Below are 24,297 nucleotides of genomic sequence, written 5' to 3'. Positions count from 1 at the left end.
CTACTGATGCTACTTCATGGTTCACCTATGCAGCACCCTACTGCCAAATAGGATAACACCAGTTGCTATGGTTGAGTGTAGGGTACCTTCTTTGCGCTGGGCTCTTCTGAGTGAATTTTCCTCTTGGTTGCTGGAACAGGGGAGGGAGGCTCTGTCTTTACTGCCTTAGCTTTGGGGGTATTGCTGTTGCCTGTGCCTAAGGTAATGGACACATCACATTGAATCAAAATATATTAGAGTCGAGTTGGAACCGATTCAGGGAACAGAACCTGAAACGAAAGTTCTTATAGTGTTCCGGAACAGAACAGTTACTTTCAAATCTTAAAACGGTTAATATTTTTTGCTCCCCAAAAATATTTCTAATGTCTGGTATATAATTCAGTGAAGTTTTGCTAAACCCATTCCAATTGATGTCATGATGTTCAGCACTTCAAGCCAACCCCCCCCCCCCTCAATGTCCACCCATCGCTCTCATCCACCCATGAAATTTTTGTCCTTTCTCACATTTGCACTTAACTGACCAATTAAAACATGTAAACTAGCTTTCCCAAACCATATCAAGCTTCTATAAAATCGGTGCTAATTGTTGAGGTAAAATAATGAGAAATGTAAAAATGATGTAGAGTTCAAGGGTTAAAACATTTACAGAAAGGAACTATACGAATATGACTTTGGGGTTCGAACCGGTTCAGAATTTTATGCTGCTTGGAACACTGGACCGGAAAAAAATAGAAAATGTTCGGAATGGAATAATTTTGGTTCCAAGTTGTTAAGAGTACATTATTACTATCATGAGGAGATCGTGTAGTTTCCCTAAAGTTTCAAACAAAAAGGATGGAAATCTCAAACCAAGGAGTACCATGTTTTTTTATTTATTATTATTTGGGTATACAGATGCAGTACTTACCAATAATGAATTGGTAATGAATTCTAACAGTACGAACATGTGTAATAAGTATGAATATATACATATCCGCTTCCCATAGGGAAATGGGTGCCATTTCAGACGCACCCATGCATATACACATACTTATGACATATGTTCATAGTGTTTGTTTGCATTATTGGTGAGTAAAGCGTCATCTACATACCTGAGACCAGACCCATGTCTATGGTACTCACTGGTCTTTCTGGGAGTGACTGGTCTCTGGGAGGTGGAGGGTGGAGAGTTGCTCCCACTGTCTCCTGAAGAGCCCTTGTCATCCTCACCTCCTTTGGAGGGCCCTGCTGTCACCTCAAAGTCACACCTCTCCTTGGAGATGCGGAAGAGCTCCTGCAGGAGAAAAACAAAAGTTGTGAAGTTAGTGTTACTAGGGGATATGCAAATGATCTTTGAGGAATAGTTGTGCTGCGTACACCAACGGACAACAACCATTTATGACAGGAAAGGTTTTGTATTATAGTAGAGATGTCATAAAAATACTCAATGAGAGTTTGAGCTATTGCGTATAAAGGTCTATTCAGCTCAAGACTACCTTATCACACCAAAACCACCTCAGCAGCAAACCAAATGAAAAGACTCCACTCAATGCCATCTGTGTTTAACACATTTTGGTTGCCATTTGAATATCGATACACAATTATAGTACAAGTTCCACTGTATTCGTATCTGTTTGACTAAAAGACAACGGCTGACCAAGTGGTACCGTTTATTGTTGATCACTTTTATCCTTTACTTCTACATGGATATTAAGTTGGTTGCACAGAGCACCTATAAATAAGTATTCAATGGTTTTATATTACAGATTGAAAAAAAAAATCCAATAGAAGCCCTACATAGTTGCATGATCAGGGTGTTCCTTACTTTGAGCTGCATCAGGTTGGTGGCGCTCTTCCAGTCCTTGTCGTCACGGACACGCGTCATGCGGGGGAAGCGGATGGATATGCCGTCGGCGGTGTGCATCTCCGACTTGGAGAACTCCGCCCCCGTGATCTCCCACACCGGCGCTTTCTATCTCGGGGAGAGAGGCAAAGGAGGAAAAAGTCAGTAGAACTCAGGCTGCGTCCCAAAACACATTTTAGTCAATTAGCAGATGCTCTTATCCAGAGAGACTTCAGTTTAGTTTATTCATCTTAAGGTAGCTAGGTAAGACAACCACACATTACAGTAAGTACATTTTTCCTCAAAGTAGCCATTGTGTACATGTGTTTGGGGTGGGGGGTGCTGTGGGATTATTTAAGATACTCGTCAACGTAGTGTTTCAGATGTTTTTGGAAGATAGGCAGGGACTCTGCTGTCCTAGCTTCAGGGGAAGCTGGTTCCACCATTGGGGTGCCAGGCTTGAGAAGACCTTGGACTGGGCTGAGCGGGAGTTGACCTGCCGTAAGGGTAGGAGGGCCAAGCGACTAGAGATGAAAGAACGGAGTGCTCGGGTTGGGGTGTAGGGTTTGAGCATAGTCTGAAGGAAGGGAGGGGCAGTTCCTCTTGCTGCTCCACAGACAAGTACCATGGTCTTGTAGCAGATGCTGAGTGACATGGGAGAACTTGATGTTTGCAGAGAACCACAGGGTCTTGACCAAGGTTTTTTGCACTCGGATGGGAATATTGTGGAGTTGTCAACATTGATGGAGAGGTCTTGGACGGGCAGGCCTTCCCTGGGAGGAAGAGCAGCTCCGTCTTGTTGAGCTTGAGGTGGTGTGCCAACATCCAAGCTGAGATATCTGCCAGGCACGCTGAGATGCGTGTCGCCACCTGGGTGTCAGAAGGGGGAAGGAGAAAAGTAGTTGAGTGTATTCCGCATAGCAATGATAGGAGAGACCATGTGAGGATATGACGGAGCGGAGTGATTTGCTGTATGAAGAGGAGAGGGCCTATAGCCAAGCCCTGGGGACACCAGGAGTGAGTACATGGTGCAGACAGATCCTCTCCACGTCACCTGGTAGGAGCGATCTGCCTTGTAGGATACAATCCAAGAGAATGCAGAGCCTGAGACACCCAGCCCTGAGAGGAGGATCTGATGATTCACGGTGTTGAAGTCAGCGGCGAGATCGAGGAGGATGAGTCAGCTTTGGCAGTACGGAGAACCTACGTGACATAGAAGAGCAGTCTCGGTTGAGTGATCCGTCTTGACTGGTTAGGGTCAATAAGATTGTCTGAAAGCGATAACGAGGGAGTTGATCAGAGACATCACACAAGTGTTTTGGAAAGAAAAGAACGACGGATACTGGTGTTTAGTCAAGTGTTTGAGATGTCGTGAACCTTTTCAAAGTGGTTGATGAAGTCGTCCGCAGAGGGAGAGAGTGCAGGATTAACGACAGAGGAGACTAAAATAGTTTCCTAGAGTTAGAGGCAGAAGATTGACAGAAAGTGGTTTTAGCAGCACATAGAGGAAACGGTAGAGGCAGGAAAAGGATAATAGGTCCTCCAGAAGTTTAGTACCCCATCACCTACAGTGCATTCAAAAAGTATTCAGACCCATTCCACTTTTCCACATTGTTACAGCCTCTAAAATTGATCAAATAAATTCCTCAATCTACACACAATGGCAAAGTGAAAACAGGTTACCTTATTTACATAAGTATTCAGACCCTTTGCGATGAGGCTCGAAATTGAGTTCCGGTGAATCCTGTTTTCATTGATCACCCTTGAGATGTTTCTACAACTGGAGTGGAGTCCGAGGTCTAAGGAATTGTCAGTAGAGCGCCGAGACAGGATTGCGTTGAGGCACAGATCTGGGGAAGGTTACCAAAACATTTCTGCAGCATGGTGGTCCAAGAACACAGTGGCCTCCATCATTCTTAAATGGGAGAAGATTGGAACCACCAAGACACATCCTAGATCTGTCCGTCCAGCCAAACTGAGAAATCGGTGGAGAAGGGACTTGGTCGGGGAGGTGACCAAGAAACTGATGGTCACTGACAGAGCTCCAGAGTTCCTCGGTGGAGATCGGAGAACCTTCCAGAAGGACAACCATCTCTGCAGCACTCCACCAATAAGGCCTTTATGGTAGAGTGGCCAGACGGAAGCCACTCCTCAGTAAAAGGCACATGGCAGCCTAAAGGACTCAGACCATGAGAAGCAAGACTATCTGGTCAGATGAAACCAAGATTGAACTCTTTGGCCTGAATGCCAAGCATCACGTCTGGAGAAAACCTGGCACTGTCCCTACGGTGAAGCATGGTGGTGGCAGCATCATGCTGCAGGGACTGGGAGACTAGTCAGGATCGAGGGAAAGATAAACGTAGCAAAGTACAGAGAGATCCTTGATGAAAACCTGCTCCAGAGCGGTCAGGACCTCAGACTGGGGCGAAGGTTCACCGTCCAACAGGACAACGACCTTAAGCACACAGCAAGACAACGCAGGAGTGGCTTCGGGACAAGTCTCTGAATGTCCTTGAGGGGCCCAGTTAGAGACTTGAACATCTCTGGAGAGACCTGCAAATAGCTTTGAGGTGAGGCTCCCCAATCAAACCGGAAAGAGATTGAGAGGTTCTGCAAGAATAATGGGAAAAACTCCCCAAATATAGGTGTGCCAAGCTTGTAGCGTCATACCCAAGAAGACTCGAGGATGTAATTGCTGCCAAAGGTGCTTCAACAAAGTACTGAGTCAGGGTCTGAATAGTTACATAAAATGTGATAACAGTAGAAACGTTGGTGGAGGATGGTCTAAATATACACAATTACTTAGGTGCTGTAGGTGCTATAGGTGCTGCACAGATTGGTCAATCTTGATAACATATGGAGCTGTTCATGCCACGTATGGAAGTTGATAAAGATCAGATCAGCCTTGCGATGAATAGTTACATTTATGTGTAATTATAGAAATGCTGATGATAACAGTATAAATAAGTCAGTGATATACTTCTTTAGAAAGCTGAGACTTTATAGCTTCATTGTACAGTGCCGTGCAAATGTATTCACCCCCGTGGCATTTTTCCTATTTTGTTTGCATTACAACCTGTAATTTAAATTTATTATTTGGATTTCATGTAATGGACATACAGAAAATAGTACAAACTGGTTAAATGGAAAAGTGGTGTGCGCATATGTTTTCACTCCCTTTGCTATGAAGCCCCTAAATAAGATCTGGCGCAACCAATTACCTTCAGAAGTTACATAATTAGTTAAATAAAGTCCACCTTTGTGCAATCTAAGTGCCACATGATCTCATTATATATACACACACCTGTTCTGAAAGGCCCCAGAGTCTGCAACACCACTAAGCAAGGAAAAATGTCAAGGGGGTGAATACTTTCACATGCCACTGTATAAATGTCACATTTTTGTCATTTAGCAGACGCTCTTATCTAGAGCGACTTACAGGAGCAATTAGGGTGAAGTGCCTTGCTCAAGAGCACAGACAGATTTTTCACCTAGTCAGCTCAGGAATTCAAACCAGCAACCTTTCGGCTACCTGCCACTCCACTATGGTGAGCCTAACTTAACTGAAAAGCCTAAAGAAGTCTGGAGATTCAAATTTTTTGTCCCTGAATAAAATGCATTAAACAATATTAAATCTCACCTCAGGATCACGGATAATAAAATCAGGGTAATAGTTCTTGATGATTTTCAACCAGCCAGGGATTTTACTGGGTTCCTGGAGACAGAAATGAGATGTACACATAAACATTAAAGAACAGTCCTCATACTTCGTGAATTGTAAATACCCTCCTAGCCCCTAGGCACTCCTGTATATCTGAAATGAGTGAATAGGTTTAAACAGTATGGTAATCGCTCCATCTTGACTTCTGATAGACTTGGTGAAATTTGCACCATACTGCTATTCAGGCGTGCCTAGTCCCTAGGTCAGGGGTATTCAAATCTTACCCTACGAGGTCCGGACTACTGCTGGTTTTCTGTTCTACCGGATAATCAACTGCACCCACCTCATGTCCCAGGTCTAAATTAGTTCCTGATTTGAGGGGAAGAATGGGAAAAAAAGCAGTGGAAGTGGCTTCAAGGTCCAGATTTGAATTTGAGGGCCCAAGTTGGAATTCAGAAAACCCTATTTCTCCAACAGGCCACTCAAGAGTGAACGGTCGGGCAGTCCCCACCCAAGCTGCTTGAGTCACCTTGCTGATTTTGATCATGTCCAGCTCCTTCTGGAGTCGGGTCAACATGGCGTCATCGTAGCCTCCGGAGCACTTGGTCACGGTGCACCACTTCTTAGAGTTCGGGTCATAGCAGCCCATTAAGAAACTGGACATTATCCCGCCTGTTGGAGAAATACACCACATTATAAAAACACATTCAAGTGAGGTATTTTTCTATCACCACAGCCCAAAATGGTCAGATTCTGTAGATGCTGGATATATAGACTACATCCCAAATGGCACCCTATTCTCTATATAGTGCACTAGTTATAGGGCTCTGGTTAAAAGTAGTGCACTAAATAGGGAAAAGGGAAAGATGCCATTTGGGATGTACAGACTATACTAAGCCATGAGTTGCCATAAGTGAAATGAATGTTAGAGTGGATGTACACTGAACAAAAATCTAAAACACAAAATGGCGGTCCTGTTTCATGAGATAAAAAAACTAAACCAAAATGTTCAATACGCATATAAAGCTGAACAATGGCGCCGGAGGAGATGGCTGCCGTTTTATGGGCTCCTAACCAAATGTGCTATTGTGTGTGTTTTTTCAATAAGTCGGACACAAAGGATATACTTCAGACACCGGACAAGGCCCAAATCCCCGTCATTCGCATGAAGAGAGAGAAAATCGGGGTGCCTTGTACAGATCCGACGGCGAGTGGGTAATCCGCCTCTACCATCAGTCCTATTAGCCAAAGTGCAATCATTGGATAATAAAATGGATGATCTCAGATCAAGACTAACCTACCAATGGGATATTAAAAACAAATATATTGCGTTTCACAGGACATGGATAACATACAGCTAGCTGGGTTTTCCGTGCATCGGCAAGATAGAACAGCTGCCTCCGGTAAGACAAGGGGTGGCGGTTTGTGTCTATTTGTAAATAACAGCTGTTGCACAAAATCTAATATTAAAGACGTCTCAATGTTTTTTCACCTGAGGTAGAGTATCTAATGACAAGCTGTAGACCGCACTATTTACCAAGAGCGTTTTCATCTATATTTTTCGGAGCTGTCTATTTACCACCACAAATCGATGCTGGCACTAAGACCATACTCAATGAACTGTATAAGACCATAAGCAAACAACAAAATGCTCATCCAGAGTCTGCATTGCTAGTGGCCAGGGACTTTAATGCAAGGAATTTAAATACGTTTTACCTAATTTCTACCAGCATGTTACATGTGCAACCAGAGGGGAGAAAAATTTACTCCACACACAGACAAAACTCTCCTTCGCCCTACATTTGGCAAATCTGACCATTACTCTATCCTCTGGATTCCTGCTTATAAGCAAAAACTAAAGCTCAATACGGAAGGTCAGATGAATCAGATGTTAAGCTACAGGACTGTCTTGCTAGCACAGACTGGAATATGTTCCGGGATTCTTCCTATGGCATTGAGGAGTACACCAAATCAGTCACTGGCTTCATAAATAAGTGTATTGATGATGTCCCCACAGTGACCGTACGTACAAACCCCAACCAGAAGCCATGTATTACAGGCAACATCCGCACTGAGCTAAAGGCTTGAGTTGTTGCTTTCAAGGAGCGGGATGCCCTCCAACGAACCATCAAACAGGCAAAGCGTCAACACAAGACAAAGTTTAAATCGAACTACACCGGCTCTGATGCGTGACAGATGTGACAGGGCTTGCAAACTATTACGGACTACGAAGGGATGCACAGCCGCGAGCTGCCCAGTGACACCAGCCGAGCTAAATTACTTCTATGCTCGCTTTGAGGCAAGCAACACGGAAGCATGTATGAGAGCACCAGCTGTTCCAGGACGACTGTGTGATTGCGCTCTTCGTAGCTGATGTGAGTAAGACCTTTAAAACAGGTCAACATTCCCAAGGCCGCAGGGCCAGGTGGATTACCAGGATGTGTACTCTGAGCATGCGGTGACCAACTGGCAAGTGTCTTCACTGACATTTTCAAACTCTCCCTGACCCAAGTCGAATACCAACATGTTTCAAACAGACCACCATAGTCACTGTGCCCAAGAACACCAAGGTACCCTGCCTAAATGACTACCAACCCGTAGCACTCACGTCTGTTACCATGAAGTGCTTTGAAATGCTGGTCATGGCTCACATAAACACCATTATTCCAGAAACCCTAAACCCACTCCAATTTGCATACCGCCCCAACAGGTGATGCAATCTCTATTGCACTTCACAATGCCCTTTCCCACCTGGACAAAAGGAATACCTATGTGAGAATGCTATTCATTGACTACAGCTCTGCGTTCAACACCATAGTGGCCTCACAGCTCATCAATAAGCTAACGACCCTGGTACTAAACAACTGCAACTGGATCCTGGACTTCCTGACGGGCTGCCACCAGGGGGTAAGGGCAGGTAACAACACATCTGCCACGGTAATCCCAAACACGGAGGCCCCTCAGGGGTGCGTGCTCAGTCCCCTCCTGTACTCCCCATTCACCCATGACTGCATGGCCAAACACCATCATTAAGTTTGTCGACGACAAAACAGTGGTAGGCATGATCACCAACAACGATGAGACAGCCTATAGGGAGGTTGTCAAAGACCTGGCAGTCTGGTGCCAGGATAACATCTCCCTCAACATGATCAAGATAAAAGGAGATTGGTTGTGGACTAGAGGACAGAGAGGGCTGAGCACGCCCCCATTCTCATCGTAGTGGAGCAGGTTGAGAGCTTCAAGTTCCTTGGTATCAACATCAACAAACTAACATGGTCCAAACACACCAAGAAGGTTGCGAAGAGGGCACAACAACACCTATTCCCCCTCAGGAGACTGAAAAGATTTGGCATGGGTCCTCAGATCCTCAAAAAAGTTATACAGCTGCACCGTCGAGAGCACTGGTTGCATCACTGCCTGGTATGGCAACTGCTCTGACTTCGATGGCAAGGCACTACAGAGGGTCGTGCGTATGGCCCAGTACATCACCGGGGCCAAGCTTCCGGCCATCCAGGGCCTATATACCAGGCAGTGTTAAAGGAAACTCCTAAAAATGGTCAGACTCCAGCCACCCTACCCTAAGCGATACAGGAGTGCCAAGTCTAGGTCCAAAAGGCTTAAAAGCTTCTAAACCCAAGCCATATGACTCCTGAACAGCTAATCAAAATGGCTACACTGACTATTTGCATTGACAACCCACCCCATTTTTACACTGCTGCTACTCCATCTATGCTTAGTCATTTTACCTCTACCTACATATTACCTCAATATCTCAACTAACCTGTGCCCCCGCACATTGACTCTGTACTGGTACCCCATTGTATATAGCCTCTTTACTGTTATTTTAGCTCTTTAATTAGTTATTTTTCTATTTCCTTAAAATAGTTTATTTTAGTAAACACTTTCTTGAAACGGAATTGTTGTTTAAGGGCTTGTAAGTAAGCATTTCACTGTAAGGTCTACTACACCTGTTATATTCGGCACGTGACAAATAAAACTAGATTTAAAAGGTTATTTCTCTCAAATGTTGTGCACAAATTTGTTTACATCCCTATTGGTCAGCATTTATCCTTTCCCAAGATAATCCATCCACCTGACAGGTGTGAGATGTTACCCCACTCTTCCACCAAGGCACCCGCAAGTTTCCGGACATTTCTGGGGGTGTGGCCCTAGCCCTAACCCTCAGATCCAACAGGTCCCAGACGTGCTCAATGGGATTGGGATCCAGGATCTTCACTGGCCATGGCAGAACACTGACATTCCTGTCTTGCAGAAAATCACACACAATAATGATATATATGTCTGGTGGCATTGTCATGCTGGAGGGTCATGTCAGGATGAGCCTGCAGGAAAGGTACCACCTTTAACACACAGCGTTAATTGCCTGCAATGACAACAAGCGCAGTCCGATGGTGCTGTGATACACCGCCCCAGACCATGACGGACCCTCCACCTCCAAAATCGACCCCGCTCCAGAGTACAGGTCTCAGTGTGTAACGCTCATTCCTTCGACGATAAACGTGAATCCGACAAAACGGCGGCTCGACAGTGAAGATAACTTTTTGCCAGTCCTGTCTGATCCAGCGACGGTGGGTTTGTTCCCATAGGCGACGTTGTTGACAGTGATATCTGGTGGACCTGCCTTACAACAGGCCTAAAAGCCCTCAGTCCAGCCTCTCTCAGCCTATTGCGGACAGTCTGAGCACTGATGGAGGGATTGTGCATTCCTGGGGTAACTTGGACAGATGTTGCCATCCTGTACCTGTCCCACAGGTGTGGTGTTCGGATGTACCGACCCTGTGCAGGTGTTGTTACACGTGGTCTGCCACTGTGAGGATGATCAGCTGTCCGTCCTGTCTCCCTGTAGCGTTGTCTTAGGCGTCTCACAGTACAGCCATTGCAATTTATTGCCCTGGCCACATCTGCAGTCCTCATGCCTCCTTGCAGCATGGCATCTTTCTTTTGGTGTTTTTAAGAGTCAGTAGAAAGGCCTCTTTATTGTCCTAAATGGACATAAATGGACATCTTAATTGCCTCCCGTCTGTAAGCTGTTGCATGTTCATTAATTGTTTATGGTTCACTCAAACAGTGTTTAAACCCTTTACAGTGAAGATATGTGAAGTTAATTGGATTTTTACAAATCATCTTTGATTCTGGGTCCCAAAAAAGGGACGTTTCTTTTTTTGCTGAGTTTATGTAGTTGTCACAACACGTCTATTGCCTGAGAATTGAAAGTTAGTTTCCCTACCATAAGCATCCTCAAACGTCGTTTTTAGAGATTTTTACACTGTCTAACCGGCCTCACAACCGCAGACCACACCAGTCCAGGACCTCCACGTCAGGCTTCTTCACCTGCGGGATTGTTGAGGAGTACTTCTGTCTGGAATAAAGCCCTTTTGTGGTGAAAAACTCATCCTGATTGTCAGGGCCTGGCTGCCCAGTAGGTGGGGATGGCTGCCAAATATTTGGGCCAATGCCCTCCCAGGCCCACCCATGGCTGCACCCCTGCCCAGTCGTGAAATCCATTAGATTAGGACTGATTTCCTTATATGAACTGTAATTCTGTAAAACCTTTGAAATTGTTGCATGTTGTGTTATTTTTTTTTCAATTTACAGTTGAAGTCAGAAGTTTACATACACTTAGGTTGGAGTCATTTAAAACTTGTTTTTCAACCCCTCCACAAATTTCTTGTTAAACTATAGTTTTGGCAAATCGGTTAGGACGTCTACTTTGTGCATGACCCAAGTAATTTTTCCAACAATTGTTTACAGACAGATTATTTCACTGTATCTCATTTCCAGTGGATCAGAAGTTTACATACTGGAAAATTCCAGAAAAGTATGTCATGGCTTTAGAAGCTTCTGCTAAGCTAATTGACAATTTGAGTTACTGGAGGTGTACCTGTGGATGTATTTCAAGGCCTACCTTCAAACTTAGTGCCTCATTGCTTGACATCATGGGAAAATCAAAAGAAAATCAGCCAAGACCTCAGAAAACAATTGTGGACAGACACAAGTCTGGTTTCCAGATGCCTGAAGGTACCACGTTCATCTGTACAAACAATGGTATGCAACTTATTGTGGATAGCTTGTGGAAGGATACCCAAAACGTTTGACCCAAGTTTAAAGTGGCTAAGGCATGTATGTGAATGTATGTGAACTTCTGACCCACTGGGAATGTGAAGAAATAAAAGCTGAAATAAATCAATCACTCTACTATTATTCTGACATTTCACATTCTTAAAATAAAGTGGTGATCCTAACTGACCTAAGACAGTAATTGTGAAAAACAGAGTTTAAATGTATTTGGCTAAGGTGTATGTTAACTTTCTATTTCAACTGTATATATTAAATGAGAATCATGGTTGATCCGAGTCATTTTCCTACAGCAACCCACTTTTGCCAGACAATAAAATAAAGTTGATTAGCTCAGTCAGGTCAGGTGTCAGTGTAGGGCTAAAATGAAAATGTGGTCCGTTGTGATTGTCCTGAGAGGGTTGGGAAACACTGCCTACTATAGCATTACGTCGTATTAATTAGTGCTAAACATACCTAAATGTTTTACAACGGAAACCGTTTGTATCACATTGTTGTCTTTAGGGCAAACAGTTCATTTTGCAAAGCAGTGTGCTACGGTGTTTACTAATGAATATGACCCTGGTATACTGACCGTTTGAGCCTTTGCCATAGAAAGCTCCCAGCACCACCAGGTCTGCTGTGTCGGCCATTGCTCCCTCGTTCAGGTAGTCCTTTTTTACCTTCAGCCAGTGGCGCTTCCCTGGCTCATAGGTGCCCTTTGAATTCACACAGATTATGATCCATTCACATCTGTGTATTGTTACATAGTGTTTTTTTTAAACATATCAACCCTCTATTCAGGAGAAATAAATACATGTTTGCCATTTCCACAGATAAAAATTCTGTAGAAAAAAATAGACTTGGCTTATTGTTTCACATCGTTCCTTATAACATCAATTGCTCATTCCCAAGCCCCCAGATGTACAGGCTATAGGTAGGAAAGATGTGTACAGTAGAGTCAGGGGCCTAGTCCAAAAACAACCCCGACACTTAAATAGATTTAAGAGGATTGGATAGGTATAAGCAAAAACAGCAAACATTACACCTAGCCAATCGAAGGGCAAAATTTGCGCTACTGCCTTAATTGCATATATCTTTCAGATGTACATTAAGTACCTACCTAGGTGGTAGGCGCTAGAGGTTATTCCTGGGCCGGGTTAGAAGTTATTTCTGTCTCACCTTGAGGTCTTTGAGGACCAGCCCCTCCAGTCCCTCTCTGATGACCCGTGTGATCATCTCGGCCAGGTCAGCCGCCCTCTGTGAGACAAGACAGTAAACGCAAACAACCAGAACATCAGGGTCATGTTCAGTCGGTACAAAAACGTTATGAAACAGAGGTATTATGTGAACTGAAACATTTGTCTTACTTCTCCGTTGCAAAATGTTTTGCTACGGTGTCCCCTAATGAACGTGACCAGTTTCACTCTGCTACATGGGAGAATCCATTGGCTTGGTTAATTATAAGTTCGAAAGACATGTTTGAAGGAGAGTAGTTGCAAATATATTTTAATCTTGCACAAGAGACACCTGTCTGATTCACACCCGTCTCAGTGGACTAATCCATTGCGGAGGCTGCGGGCTTAGTACACCAGTATCACCAGTGGTACATTTACCGTTAATTCTCATAATTTCTAATCTACAAAGTGTGTTTGGTTTCGGTCATTTCTGTTAATGCATTCAATATATTATTAGTCTTTAACCGTTCTCATTGTTGGAGTGGACACTATTTGCGGAGCGCACAACCTAGGCTACACATGTGAGGAACAAGTTTTGATTTTATTCATTCCATTTAGGAGTTGGCAATTTATTAATTGTCTTTTGTTTGGAGCGCTCCCATCAATGTTGAGTAGGAATGCACACCCGATTACGCATAGAAGTAGGCCTAGGCTACCTGGCCTGTGCTCAAATGTAGGCTAAATGTGCACATTTGGGGATCTGATAGTATTTCTGATTGTGGAGCTTCTTAAATTAATTGTTTCTTTGCCTCAAAACAGCAAGTAAGCAAAGTCTGTTTTTACATCCATTGAAAAAGTTCCTCATAGTAGCCTATTTGAAAAATCTTTCCAGCACTCTTTTGATAATCACACAAAAATATCATCATGCTCTGATCCAGTGGGAACATAAAAATAGGCCGACCCGATATAGCCTACAGCTGTGTCTGGCCAGAGCTCACTGGTGCAGGTAGCAAGTTTGCTAGCAGGAGCTTCAGGTGGGACCAAGTTGATACAATGTTTAAAGTTCCTTGCACAGGCAATATAATATTTATTTTTAAATCAGGTTATTGTCTACCTGCAGGTTGCAATGTTTTTATTTGTTTGGCTTTATGTAAGTGATTTTTTACATATTTGGAAATGGAAGTTACTTCTAGAATTTTGATGAATCACATAATGAAACTGTTCCATGAAAACTGGCACGCAGATCGGTAGAAATGGTAAGATAAATTGGCACGCCAAATGGAAAAGGTTGCCGACCCCTGGTGTAGCCTATTACCAGCAACTTCAGGAGCTTAACAGCAGAATCTGCAAAGGCCAGCAGCAGCTGGAGGAGGGGGTTATCTTGATCTTGGCTCCCTCAAGTCATTTGTGTGTGTTAATTATTTTCATCAGTGTGCTTAAAGCACCAGTAGCCTACATATAGTTGATTTTATTAAAAACAGAGTGTGTCTATATAGGGAAAAATACATGTTAAAAAAAATGTAGACCAATCAATTGGTCGAAAGAACAAACAAATCTCGGTCAACCAAGATTTTTTTTGTCGTCGTCAGGGACAGCCATAAAGGAGAGAAGTTTCAGACGTGACGTGGGTCTACATACAGTGACGTGCTTCATCTCGGAGAACAGGATCCTGTTGGGAACCTCCACCATGTTGTCATGGAGGAACTTCCTTCGTTCGTACAGGGGCCTGTGGAGAAGAGAGCACGGTTAAGTTCAAATAGCCACAGAAGAAAATGCTCCAAAATGGAGTGACCATCTAAACTTCTCCAATAAGATAATTTTCCACTGCAAAATGTTTCAAGGTTTTGCTATGGTGAGCCCCAATGAACATTACCCAGGCTATGACTTTGAATACATTTTTAAAGGACTGGATCAAACAGAAATTAATGCAGACAGACAATGAACATGATATTCACAACATACAGTACATCAAAGCTTCTACAATAGGGAGGGATGGGATTTGAGTGGACACAAGTAAACTGTCCATGCAGTTGTTAATTTTTTTTTTATTTCAGTCAACTCAAGGATGAGTGAATGTAAGTTCATAGTGAATTCAATACAGGCCTCAGTACAGAGAGAAGTGACTACAGACAAACTTACTTCTCCATCAGGCTCACGCCGTTGAAATAGATGCAGTCGAAGACAAACAAGCACACTTTGGCGTCTTCAAAGGCTGCTTTCTAAAAAAGGAGAGAGAACCATTTCTCCTGACACGCACTCTTGCTCTGTATCACACACACACACAACGTCCCCCCCACACACACACACAACGGCCCCCCCTTACCATATCACACACCAGCCAACACCCCCTCACCCCACACACAGACAGACAGCCCCGCAAACAAGTGTACACTCCAAAGAGAGGTCAGTGGAAAGATACATTTGGCAGTCATGCTCACCTTGTGCACCCCTAGTGTCCCGAAGGGTAGTGGCTTGCTGGTATTGGTGTCGATGAGGAGCACCTCGGCATCCAGGATCATGCTGTTGCCACCAACGAAGGCCTGAGGGATGAACTCTTTAAAATGGGCCACCTGGAACAGAGGCTTTGGGTTAGATATGGAAAGGCATCAAAACACCAAGGGGCATCAGAAGGGGAAAATGTTTTTTTTTTATTTTTAAGAATGATACACTTATTTGGCTCAAACACATTTAATCTTGTTGTACAGAGGACACATCTAGGCTAGGGAGCAGTCTAGGGAATCAGTGAAAGGGATGGCCTTGAAAAACAAATGGTCTATGCTGCCCAGTCCTCAAAACCGTAATCAAACAGAGGATTTGTTTTACACTTTCCGACTTGCTTATCCAGAATCGGTAAAGAGTTAAAGTGGAGTTGAACCATGCAGCTTCTCTCAGTGTGTGTGTGGTCTGACCTTGTGTGGCAACACAGGTTTAAGGCTGCGGCTGAAGTAGCTGAAGTGGTCTCCATTCTTGTGGACCTGGACACGCTCGCCGTCATACTTGATTTCAGAGTACATGCCGTTGGGGCACTTCTTCATGGCGTACTGGATGGACTTGCACGCCTCAGCCTGGGAGGGAGAACCAGTGACTTGTATTAGCCCCATACATCGGACTAGGGAAACCTATAATTATAGTTGGGTCTGCCTTCAGTGTATTCAGCTCTTCCTAGGTTTGCAGACTTTTATAATCACAAAGACTAAGATTACATGGACACGGGGACCTGATCCAAGATCAGCACCTCTGAGACACTTGATACATACTGTACAATGCATTCGGAAAGTATTCAGACCCCTTCACCTTTTCCATATTTTGTTACAGCCTTATTCTTAAATGGATTAGATTGATGAGGGGGAAAAAAAACAAATTGACACACAATACCCAATAATGACAAAGCAAAAACAAGTTGACATTTTTGCAAATGTATAAAATAAAATAAATTTAAAAAAAAAACATTTATATAAGTACTCAGACCCTTTACTCAGTACTTTGTTGAAGCACTTTTGGCAGTGATTCCAGCCTCGAGTCTTCTTTGGTATGACGCTACAAACTTGGCACACATGTATGTGTTGGGGAGTTTCTCCCATTCTTCTTGTAGAACCTCTCAATCTCTGTCAGGTTGGATGGGGAGCGTCGCTGCAAAGCTATTTTCAGGTCTCTCCAGAGATGTTCGATCTGGTTCAAGTTCAGGCTCTGGGTAGGCCAATCAAGGACATTCAGAGACTTGCTCCTAAGCCACTCTTGCATTAACTTGGCTGTGTGCTTAGGGTCGTTTTCCTGTTGGAAGGTGAACGTTTGCACCAGTCTGAGATCCCGATTCACCGTAGGGATGGTATTGGCCAGGTGATGAGCGGTACCTGGTTTCTTCCAGACGTGACACTTGGCTTTTAAGCCAAAGAGTTGGTCTTCATCAAACCAGATAATCTTGTTTTTCATGGTCAGAGTCCTTTGGTGCCCTTTGGCAAACTCCAAGCGGGCTGTCATGTGCCTTTTTGGTAGAGTGCTGCAGAGATGGTTGTCCTTCTGGAAGGTTTTCCTCTGTGTTGATGGGAGCTCTGTCAGAGTGACCATTGGGTTCTTGGTACCCTCCCCGACTAAGGCCCTTCTCCTTCGATTGCTCAGTTCTAGGAAGAGCTTGGTTGTGCCAAACTTCTTCCATTTAAGAATGATGGAGGCCACTGTTCTTGGGTACCCTTCCCCAGATCTCTGCCTCGGCACAATCCTGTCTCTGAGCTCTACAGACAATACCTTTGACCACATGCCTTGGTTTTTGCTCTGACATGCACTGTTAACTGTGGGACCTTAGACAGGTGTGTGCCTTTCCAAATCATGTCCAATCAATTGAATTTACCACAGTTGGACTCCAATCAAGTTGAAGAAAAACCTCAAGGATGATCAATGGAAACAGGATATACCAGAGCTAAATTGAGTCTCATATCAAAGGGTCTGAATACTTATGTAAATAATGTATTCATTTTATAAATTAGCAAACATTTCTAAAAACCTATTTTCTCTTTGTCATTATGGGGCATTGTGTGTAGATTGATGGGGGAAATAATTATATGAATCCATTTTAGAATAAGGCGGTAACGTAACAATGTGGAAAAAGTGAAGGGGTCTGAATACTTTCCAAATGCAGCGTACATATGGCCCCTGGTTGGGAGGTACGTCTGACCCTGGTCTTACTGTAGGTCTGCTCCAGTGTTTAAGAGGAACCGAATACACTGAAGCAGACCTTTGTTAACATTTAGTTGAGGGATGATAACCCACTCACCTTGGGGCAAAATACATTAAAGTAATACTGTATGGGTTGGAAAGTGCCTTAGTTGTTCATATTTACTGTTCTGTACTTAGTATGCTGGATGTAGCATGCTTCAAATGTGACAGAACATACAATTTCACTGCGAGGATACATTTAAATTCCATTCATATTTCTGCTGTGTATACACGTTGTGTCTGAAGTGACTTGCATACAGCATGGCTTGCGAAATCGCATAAGATAAGAAATTCTCATTCAGAATGCATTCTCTTATGCAGATCTCTCAGTTGTAGTCAATTGGTCTTGGGAATATTCTGTTTTTCTGATCACAGAATCCCTTTTTAAACCAGCTGAAACAGTTAAATGAGCCCATCAAATCACATGTTATTGGAAATTTAGCATATGCTTTTGCGGGTGTAGGGAAATGCTTCAGCAGTGCAGTAATATCTAACAATTCACAACACACATACATTTAAAGTAAAAAGAAGAGTTAAGAAATATCAAATTTATTAGGACGAGCAATGTCGGAGTGGCATGGACTAAAATACAGTATATACATATTAATTAAGGCATTATGTAAACATTAAAGCGACCAGTGATTCCATGTCTATATAGGGCAGCAGCCTCTAAGGTGCAGGGTTAACAAGTTATGCATTAGGGGGCGTTATTACATTTTTTGGATGAAAAACATTCGTTTTAAACAAGATATTTTGTCACGAAAAGATGCGACTATGCATATAATTGACAGATTTGGAAAGAAAACACTGACGTTTCCAAAACTGCAAAGATATTGTCTGTGAGTGCCACAGAACTGATGTTACAGGCGAAACCCAGATAAAAATCCAACCAGGAAGTGCCGCATTTTTTGAAACCGCCTCATGCCAATGACTCCTTATATGGCTGTGAATGAGCTACGAATGAGCGTACGTTTTCTACGTATTCCCCAAGGTGTCTACAGCATTGTGACGTCTTTTTAGGCATTTCCATTGAAGAATGGCCGTAAGGGACCATATACAGCATGTGGTCACATGGTGTCTCCCGCAGAAAAGCTTGCGTAAAATACTGAGGTAGCCATTTTTCCAATCGCTTCTTATGAGAAACCAATTGCCTCGACGGATATACATGTTAAAAACACCTTGAGGATGGATCCTAAACAACGTTTGCCGTGTTTCTGTCGATATTATGGAGCAAAGTTTGAAAAAAGTTTGCCGTTATAGTTGCAGCATTTTCCGGTCGATTTCTCAACAAAGCATGATGAAGAAATGGGAGCTATTTCGCCTACAAAAATAATATTTTTGGAAAAAAGGAACGTTTGCTATCTAACTGGGAGTCTCCCGAGTGAAAGCATGCGAAGTTCTTCAATGGTAAATGATTTAATTTGGTTGCTTTTCTTATTTTCGTCAAAATGTTGCCTGCTGCCAGCAGAGCTAGCATAGCATTATGCCATGATAAACTTACACAAATGCTTGTCTAGCGTTGGCTGTAACGCATATTTTGAAAATCTGAGATGACAGTGTTGTTAACAAAAGGCTAAGCTTGTGTTTGAATATATTTATATCATTTGCGATTTTCATGAATAGGAAAAATTTCTATGTCCATTGCGTTATGCTAATGCGTTTGAGGCTATGATTACGCTCCCGGATACGGGATTGCTCGTCGCAAGAGGTTAAGTAACCGGGTGGTAGCCAGCTAGTGATGGCTATCTGATGGCCTTGAGATAGATGTTTTTTCAGTCTCTCAGTCCCAGCTCTGATGCACCTGTACTGACCTCGCCTTCTGGATGGTAGTGGGGTGAACAGGCCATGGCTCTGGTGGTTGATGTCCTTGATTATATATAATTTTTCCTTCCTGAGACGCTGTAGGTGTCCTGGAGGGCAGGCAGTGTGCACCCGGTGATACATTGGGCAGACCGCACCACCCTCTGGAGAGCCCTGCGGTTGCAGGCAGTGCAGTTGCCATACCAGGCGGTGATAGGGCCCAACAGAATGCTCTCAATTGTGCATCTGTAAAAGTTTGAGGGTCTTCGGGCCAAGTTGAATTTCTTCAGCCTCCTGAGGTTGCGCTTACTTCACCACACTGTCTGTGTGGGTGGACCATTTCAGATTGTCAGTGATCTGTACGCCGATTAACTTTTTGAAAAAGCTTTTCACCTTCTCCACTGCGGTCCCGTCAATGTGGATAGGGGAATGCTCGCTCTGCTGTCTCCTGAAGTCCATAGTCAGCTCCTTCGTTTTGCTAACGTTGAGGGAGAGGTTATTTTCCTAGCACAACTGCCTTCACCTCCTCCCTGTAAGCTGCCTGATTGTTGGTAATCAGGCCTACAACTGTTGTGTCGTCTGCAAACTTGACCATTGAGTAGGAGGCATGAGTGGCTAAGCAGTCATGGGAGCCCTTCAGGAAATCCAGGAATAAGTGGCAGAGGGTGGGGTTCAGACCCAGGGCCTCAAGCTTAATGATAAGCTTGGAGAGTACTATGGTGTTGAATGCTGAGCTATAGTCAATTAACAGCATTCTTACATAGGTATTCCTCTTGTCCAGATGGGATAGGGCAGTATGATGGGGATTGCATTATCTGTGGATCTATTGGGGCGGTATGCATATTGAAATGGCTCTAGGGTGTCAGGTAAGGTAGATGTGACATGATCCTAAACTAGCCACTCAAAGCAATTAATGACAGGAGTGAGTGCTACGGGGCGATAGTCATTTAGTTCGGTTACCTTTGCTTTCTTGGGTACAGGAACAATGGTGGCCATCTTGAAGCAAGTGGGGACAGCAGACTGGGATAGGGAGAGATTGAATATGTCCGTAAACGCGACTAGGGATGAGGACGTCGGTCACAGAGAACCAACTGTACTTGGGGGCGGGCAGCGTCGGTGGCACTGTGTTATCCTCAAAGCGGGCAAAGGTGTTTAGCTCGTCAGGGAGCAAGACGGTGTCTGCGACGTGGTTGGTTTTACCTTTGTAATCCGTGATTGTCTGTAGACCCTGCCACATACGTCTCATGTTTGAGCCGTTGAATTACAACTCCACTTTGTCTCTGTTCTGACATTTTGCCTGTTTGATTGCCTTATGGAGGGAATAACTACACTGTTTGTATTCAATCATATTCTCAGTCACCTTGCCAAGGTTAAATGTGATGGTTCGCGCGAATGCTGCCATCTATCCTCTGATTCAGGTAGGTTGTAATAGTCAAAATGGGAACATCTTCTATGCACTTCCTGATGAACTCAGTCACCGTGTCAGTGTCCTTCTGTAGCTCAGTTGGTAGAGCATGGCGCTTGTAACGCCAGGGTAGTGGGTTCGATCCCCGGGACCACCCATACGTAGAATGTATGCACACATGACTGTAAGTCGCTTTGGATAAAAGCGTCTGATAAATGGCATATATATTTACATTCAGTAGCAGGTGTGTGTACTGACTAAGTGTGTGTCAGAGTGAGTTTGTTTGTGTGTCAAGTTCATGTGTACAGGGCGAGTATGTATGCAGAGGGCAAGTGTGTGCATGTCTGCTTAGTGTATGTGTGCATCTGTGTGTGTGAGAGCATGTGTGTGTATGTATGTGTGCGTGAGCTCACCAGCATAGGCTGCACTGGGGTCATGAGGGAGGCTTCAATAGTGAGGAGCTTCCTGGGGCCTGAGCCGTTGGTGGCATCCTGCTGGTTCCTCAGCACGCGCTCTATCACGTCCCCTAGGTTACGGGAGGCCTTGAAAGCGTCGTAGGCATTCGGGTCCACTGCATCCAAGCTGTTCATAAGATACATTTGATTGAGAAGGGGGTTCAAATATACTGCAATAAGTTTCAAAGTTCATGTATGCTTTGAAAGCTCTAGCATATTAGGTTTAGAAGTTGTAGCATAGGGTTTTAATGTTGTCGTGTCAGGTTAGGAGTAAATCTAAAGTGACTTACACATGCTTAGCTCCAGAGTTCATCTTTAGATCATGCTTAATGAGTCTGATGATACATTTCAGGTCATTGCCGGTACATCTGCAACAAAGACAGGGTTGACTTGTGTGAGTATGGCTGCAGTTATATAATTTGATTATATTCAGAAGTTGACTATGTCCCTTAGTCTTTTGATGCATAATATGTTGGTGCAGTAGGAATTGTGGACAGACACTGAATTACTAGGAATTTTAAGATGTCAAATCATTAAGTACAGTATAAGTCTACATTGTTTGTTTTTTTTACTTTTTGGATATGTCCTCTAGCTCTTTCTGCTGGTCATCCTCCTTGGTTAACTGGGCCAGACGGGTAAGGGACGCATCCACTTCCTGAATCGTGAGCAGACTCTTGGCAGCCGGTGGGAAAGACTTGCCTTCTTCAAAAAACATCCTCACTGTCTCTGACACATCCCCCTGTACGCCCAGAATAAAAATATACTTAATACACGTCAGTCCTGAAACCCCCAATTCTAGGGCCACATGGGCTGTATGTTGTGATAGCGCCTACTCAGCATAACCTACCATTTATGTCTGACTATGTACTAGTGTTTGTTCCCAGCTGTGTTTTGTGTATGCAATGTGAGATGTGCTAAGACTGTCCTCTTATATGACAATGAACATGAATCGGAATAACTTGTCAGAAGCACTGACTGTCACGTTCTGGACTCAACAAACACTGACCTGTTCCAGATCTCGCACCATCTCCTCCTGGTTGCAGTTGAAGATGCGGCTGAAGAGCTTGACAATCTGTTTGTCGTTGAGGTTGTACACACTCTTCACCACCCCTGGGAGAAGCAGCTTCACCGTCAGGTACACATCTCCCTTGAATTTATCTGGTAGGGAGAAGAGAAAAAGAAAAATCAAGTATTTCAGTAATTCTGCTTGCCTACTAAAAAAACAAAAACATTTGAGAACAACATTCAATGCAGTACAATACTGCAGAGACAATTTACAACATAAATTAAGCTATGAACGCACACACACCTCCCCCTGAGCCTTTCTTCAGGAAGTCGTGAATGATCTGTGTCTTGACATTGTAGCTATTCTTGTCTGCCACCATGGCACAGAGCTTGCGGAACTCCCGGAGCAGGCTATCCTTGTGTTTGGGGTCACAGAGCTGTACGGAAAGAGGACTGCCCTGGTTGGGTTTGGCTGGGGAAGGGCCTGGGCTGCTTGAGCTCCCAGCCTTAGTAGCTGATTGGAAAAAGGACAATATGATTGAAAACATTTAAGATGAGATAATACAGCAGGGTTATGTTCTGGTGGAATAGACAGAGGAAAATAGTTTTGAAAGAAAATAACAAACATTTGCACTTCTGTAGCAGGACGAGCTAGTTTTCAGATGTGCACACTGGTTGATCCATCCACTGGAATACCCTCTCACCTGTGAAGCCAGAGAACTTCCGTGGTGCATTCAGAGAAGGGTCAGCAGGCGGAGCTGATAGCTGACCACTGTTGTTCAGCTTGGCTTGCACCTTCTTCTTTGGGCTCGTGTTAGCTTTGGCCATCAAGTCTGAAAGAAAATGAAAGAGTTCTTAAATGGCGTCTCAATTAACATGACAAGAAACAAGAAAAGTTTAAAGATGTCAAAATATTTTCTTCCATGGTGAACAACACCAACTTGAGTGCCATGACATGCATCCTATGAGTCAGTCAGTATATGCATTACAAAAAAACATTTAATTTCGGTATGTGGAACTTAATCTTGCTATATTGACAGAAGTATATAAACGTTGTACCTCCAACAAGTTTGTTGATGAGCTCCTTGTCCTCATCCTGCAGCTCCTCCCAGCCCTCCAGGTCTGTGATGTCCTCGATCTTCTTAGTGGTGGCCCGGGCCCGCTCCAGCTTCTCAAAGATACACTTCACATGGTACCACTCCTTCATCTCCCCGGCAGACTCACTGAATGGGTTAGGCACAATCTTCCCGATGCGGGTCAAGCCCTTCATGATTTTGTCCTTACACTTCTTACATCCCGCAGTGCCACGTTTGGCATACTCCACACAGTATCTCTGTTCAGCCATGTCTGTCTGGTTAGTACAATAGTGACGCCAGCAAACCTTGAAATTGGAATCTAGTGAAAGACTGCGATTCCAAGGGGGCTGGGTGCACTGATGGCAGCCCAATGGATAGGGGAGGATGCCCCTACAATGGGGTAGAATTTGGAAGTTTGCAGATAAGGGATAAGCGACAAACAGTTTCCAGGTGGGTTGACACCTGCACAGTTTCCCAAAATGTATATTGTCTACAGTCTTAAGTGCCAATGAAATACAGAATCTCTGCATCCAATATGGTTTGGTGATATCTAAAATGTAAAAAAGTTAAAGGTTATTCACAACGATGCATTGCAGTATAGATAATAGCCAACTATCTGCCTGGAATATAGCTAGCTACCCCCACCCCCCGCTTTTGGCGATTAGCCAGCTAGCTAGCTAATAACAAACCCAGAAAAGCTAGTTCGTGTATGGAAATGGAGATGCTGTCCAGACAACGCCATATAGTATGTACGGAGTAGCGTATTACTCCCTAAAGTAATGAACGTTTCACAAGAACACTTAACCGTACCAAGCTAGAAGTATGACAACTCGCTAAAACTCGTTACGTGTACATGATTGCAGTCATTGGCTAACTGGTTGCTACCTAGCTAACGTTAGCTTTAAGCTAACTTTAACCAAATGTAGTAAGGTTCAAAATGGGCTCAGATATGTTATTTACCTTGGTTCAAAGTGGGCTCATTAGCTTACATATTACAAAAGCGGTTAGCTTATACTAGTTAGCAGCTAGCTATAGGCTACACAGTCATTGAAAAGGCAACACTCAGTTCCCTTTAAGTCCTAGCTAGCTGCCACGCTTCCTCTTTGTTCG

The 24,297-nt window shown here is 43.8% G+C and overlaps 1 protein-coding gene across 3 annotated transcripts in view; it reads right to left on the bottom strand.

The window, feature by feature from the left end:
- lig3 (ligase III, DNA, ATP-dependent) overlaps nucleotides 1-24,297 on the bottom strand; it is a 25,804-nt gene extending 1,507 nt beyond the window's left edge. For 2 of the 3 annotated variants that reach the window (XM_035779826.2, XM_035779827.2), the window contains exons 1-19: nucleotides 24,148-24,297; nucleotides 23,171-23,737; nucleotides 22,816-22,944; nucleotides 22,416-22,625; nucleotides 22,113-22,264; nucleotides 21,679-21,845; nucleotides 21,397-21,474; nucleotides 21,065-21,233; nucleotides 15,646-15,801; nucleotides 15,175-15,306; nucleotides 14,876-14,955; nucleotides 14,375-14,462; nucleotides 12,741-12,818; nucleotides 12,154-12,277; nucleotides 6,013-6,155; nucleotides 5,463-5,537; nucleotides 1,805-1,951; nucleotides 1,123-1,273; nucleotides 87-196 (exon numbers count right to left, since the gene is read on the bottom strand). In XM_035779826.2, the coding sequence (XP_035635719.1) occupies nucleotides 87-196; nucleotides 1,123-1,273; nucleotides 1,805-1,951; nucleotides 5,463-5,537; nucleotides 6,013-6,155; nucleotides 12,154-12,277; nucleotides 12,741-12,818; nucleotides 14,375-14,462; nucleotides 14,876-14,955; nucleotides 15,175-15,306; nucleotides 15,646-15,801; nucleotides 21,065-21,233; nucleotides 21,397-21,474; nucleotides 21,679-21,845; nucleotides 22,113-22,264; nucleotides 22,416-22,625; nucleotides 22,816-22,944; nucleotides 23,171-23,717 (2,736 nt within the window). In that variant the 5' untranslated portion in view covers nucleotides 23,718-23,737; nucleotides 24,148-24,297. The remainder of the gene's footprint in view (nucleotides 1-86; nucleotides 197-1,122; nucleotides 1,274-1,804; nucleotides 1,952-5,462; nucleotides 5,538-6,012; nucleotides 6,156-12,153; nucleotides 12,278-12,740; nucleotides 12,819-14,374; nucleotides 14,463-14,875; nucleotides 14,956-15,174; nucleotides 15,307-15,645; nucleotides 15,802-21,064; nucleotides 21,234-21,396; nucleotides 21,475-21,678; nucleotides 21,846-22,112; nucleotides 22,265-22,415; nucleotides 22,626-22,815; nucleotides 22,945-23,170; nucleotides 23,738-24,147) is intronic. The other variant, XM_035779828.2, reaches the window with a different exon arrangement.

The sequence above is a fragment of the Oncorhynchus keta genome, chromosome 11, assembly GCF_023373465.1.
Source record: "Oncorhynchus keta strain PuntledgeMale-10-30-2019 chromosome 11, Oket_V2, whole genome shotgun sequence".
Classification (NCBI taxonomy): Eukaryota; Metazoa; Chordata; class Actinopteri; order Salmoniformes; family Salmonidae; genus Oncorhynchus; species Oncorhynchus keta.
Note: the sequence above shows the minus strand (reverse complement) of the source record. Positions and strands in the feature narration are given on the sequence as shown.